The sequence below is a fragment of the Bubalus bubalis genome, chromosome 9 (genome assembly GCF_019923935.1).
Source record: "Bubalus bubalis isolate 160015118507 breed Murrah chromosome 9, NDDB_SH_1, whole genome shotgun sequence".
NCBI classification, from domain to species: domain Eukaryota; kingdom Metazoa; phylum Chordata; class Mammalia; order Artiodactyla; family Bovidae; genus Bubalus; species Bubalus bubalis.
The window spans coordinates 76,937,561-76,940,200 of record NC_059165.1 but is presented as its reverse complement, the minus strand read 5'-3'; the positions used below and the strand labels follow the sequence as shown (position 1 = coordinate 76,940,200).

The 2,640-nt window shown below is 44.8% G+C and overlaps 1 protein-coding gene across 1 annotated transcript; it reads left to right on the top strand.

Annotated features, from left to right (window-relative positions):
• Positions 1–392: 392 nt before the first annotated feature.
• Positions 393–740, top strand: LOC102413896 (39S ribosomal protein L53, mitochondrial-like). The gene has a single exon (XM_044948680.2). It carries the CDS (start codon positions 393–395, stop codon positions 738–740), a length of 348 nt encoding a protein of 115 aa, XP_044804615.2.
• Positions 741–2,640: the final 1,900 nt, after the last annotated feature.

Below are 2,640 nucleotides of genomic sequence, written 5' to 3'. Positions count from 1 at the left end.
CACACATAAGAATTTGAGCTTATTGTCAAAATCCACTGTACACAGTCACCTAAGTGACTTTACTAAAGCACAATCTGACAGCGTCACTCCTCTGCCTTCACAAACTTCAGCGAACCCCCATTGCCCACAGAACGAAATCTACATGACAGAGCCCTGCCTCTCTTTCTGGCCACATCTCCTATCACCCCCCACCTTAGATTTCATGCCCCAGCCATACTTTTGAACACACAATATCCTCCTTAAGGATTCTATATCGAGTGGTCCCTCTGCTTGAAACTGTCTTTCTTCCTTCCATCTTTGCCTGGAAAGGTCCTGGAAAATTTCCACTCACCCTGCAGATCTCCAATATCACTTCCTTCGAAAAGTCCCTCTGGGCCGGGGTGGGTGTCAGCATGGCGGCGGCCTTGGCTCGGCTCGTACTCCGCTTGGTCAAGCAGGTTCAGGTTCAGTTCTGTTCCTTAGAGAAGAACGTGGAATCGACAAGGACCTTCCACCAGTCAGAGAGCAGCGAGAAAGTTCGCTGCACGAACCTCACCTGCTCAGTGATTGTAGACGTGAGGCACAACGGCTCCGAGCCTTGCGTGGACGTGCTGTTCCGAGAAGGGCATCGTTTGATTATGCGCAGGGCGCACCTCACCGCCCACACCGCCCAGGAAATGCTCAAGGCCTTTGCCCACCACATCCAGGCCAAGGGCGAGGAGGGGAGCAGGGACAAGCCCAGCGCCAGTACCAGGCGCTGACAGCACAGAAGAAACCAACAGATTTTAACCTAAGACTGCTAAGGACACTTACTTAAGAAGAACTCAATTACTCACATCACTATCTGGAGGGCCATGGAACGCCAAAAAGTGGAAAGAGGCCTGTGACTGCTAACATAACCAATGTTTCTGGGATGAGGAAAGATAGGAGGGGTGTGGACAAATTTGAATTTATTTCAGTTTCTTACCATCACTTACTGCTTAACCCTTTTGAATTTGGCTTCTCCCTCCACTACTCAAGGTACCTCTTACTCTTACAAATGCTGTTTTCTCAGTCCTCATCTTTCCATTTCTGTAGCATGTGCCACTCTTAATTCATTCCTCGTGGAACTTCTCTTCCTCTGGGGTCCTTTTTCTTCTCTTAACCATAAAGGTGTACTACTCTCCTTTGTCTTATTTTTGGGACATCTTGTCTTCTGTCATGATTTGAACTATCCTCTTGGGTTAAATCCTACATTTCTGTTTGGCTCTAATCTTAAATTCCGTGCTATATAGTCAGGGTACCTACTACCAAATTCTCCAAATTATAGCAACACTCTTTGTCCAAAATAAAACTGATAATCTTGCATACTGTCTATAACGACCCTTGAACAATGACAGGTTTGAATTGCAGGGGTACTCTTACATGCCTATTTTTAAAATAAATACTACATTACTACATGCAAAAAAAGAAGTCCCTCTGGGTTTTCCATTCCCTATCCCACCACTGGACTTAGATAAATCGGCCCTCCTGCTTACACCCACAAAGATCCACTTCCTTGGTTAAGTGCCTTACTTCCTATGTTGCAATTGCCTATTTCTTTATCAGTCTTTTTGACTGAACTATACACTCCTTAAAGACTGAGAATTCATTTTCTTCACTATTGTATCCCAAAACCTAACAGAGTACCTGACACATGGTAGTACCTCAGCAACCCACCTTTTGGGTTTTGGGTGAATGAACAAATGAACAACACGGTGGCCATCTATATAAGGTCAACCCCTATTCCCTCCCTCCCTCTCTTATCTGTGACCCAAATTAAAGCCCAGTACTTCTGGTTGTCCTTCCTGGTCCTGGAGCATTTTCAAAATTACAGCAACGTCCTTCCCATCCTAGACACCTCCACTTCCGGTCATTTGTTCTCCCTGGCTCTAGTAAAACTAGTGTTACTTAAATTTGACCAGTCTTCTCCCGCTACATCTGAAATCCTCTGAGCCAGGTGTAGCAACTTCTTTTCACAACATTAAGACAGGCTACCAGGCCACAAAACAGATGACAATCCCTTTACACACTTCAGGGAGCAGCACCAAGGAAACAGCACTTGAGAAAGCCATTGACAGCCTGAATATTCATGGCATTCCTATAGACGCAGCACTTCTCTCCCTCTAGGAGAGAAGGCCCCAAAAGCACATCAGAGAATGTTCTGAACCTCCATAAGTGTAAACAAGCTCCACCTTTGCAACACAATCTAGATAGAACCAAATATAAAAGTCTGCACGATGGATGAAGCCAACGCCTCCTCCATGATTTCCCTTCTGGGAACTATGTGAACTTCCTTGTTGTCTCCACAACCATAAAAGATGAACTTGAAACTCAGGTCCTTGCCTTACCATCAGAAACATCCAAGTTTGGATCAGTCTTTCTAAGACTAGATCTTTGTGAACTATTAGAGACTTGTCACATATACAGAAGTATAACAGGGTTATTTCTGTCCATACAGGTACCTGGACTCTTTCACATTTCTCCTATTAAATCTCCCAGGATGGCAAAACTTTATCCACAAAGGGTCAAAGATATGTAACTCCCATCACATGGACCTAATTCCAGGAACTGGAAACATGGTTGCAAGGATGAAACTGACTTTGGGAGTTCCCCTTGGAAAGGGTCTTCCAGACTTTCTAA

Bases quoted from the DNA above. Each gene is read 5' to 3' on its own strand.
- LOC102413896 (XM_044948680.2), top strand. From the start codon at position 393: ATGGCGGCGGCCTTGGCTCGGCTCGTACTCCGCTTGGTCAAGCAGGTT.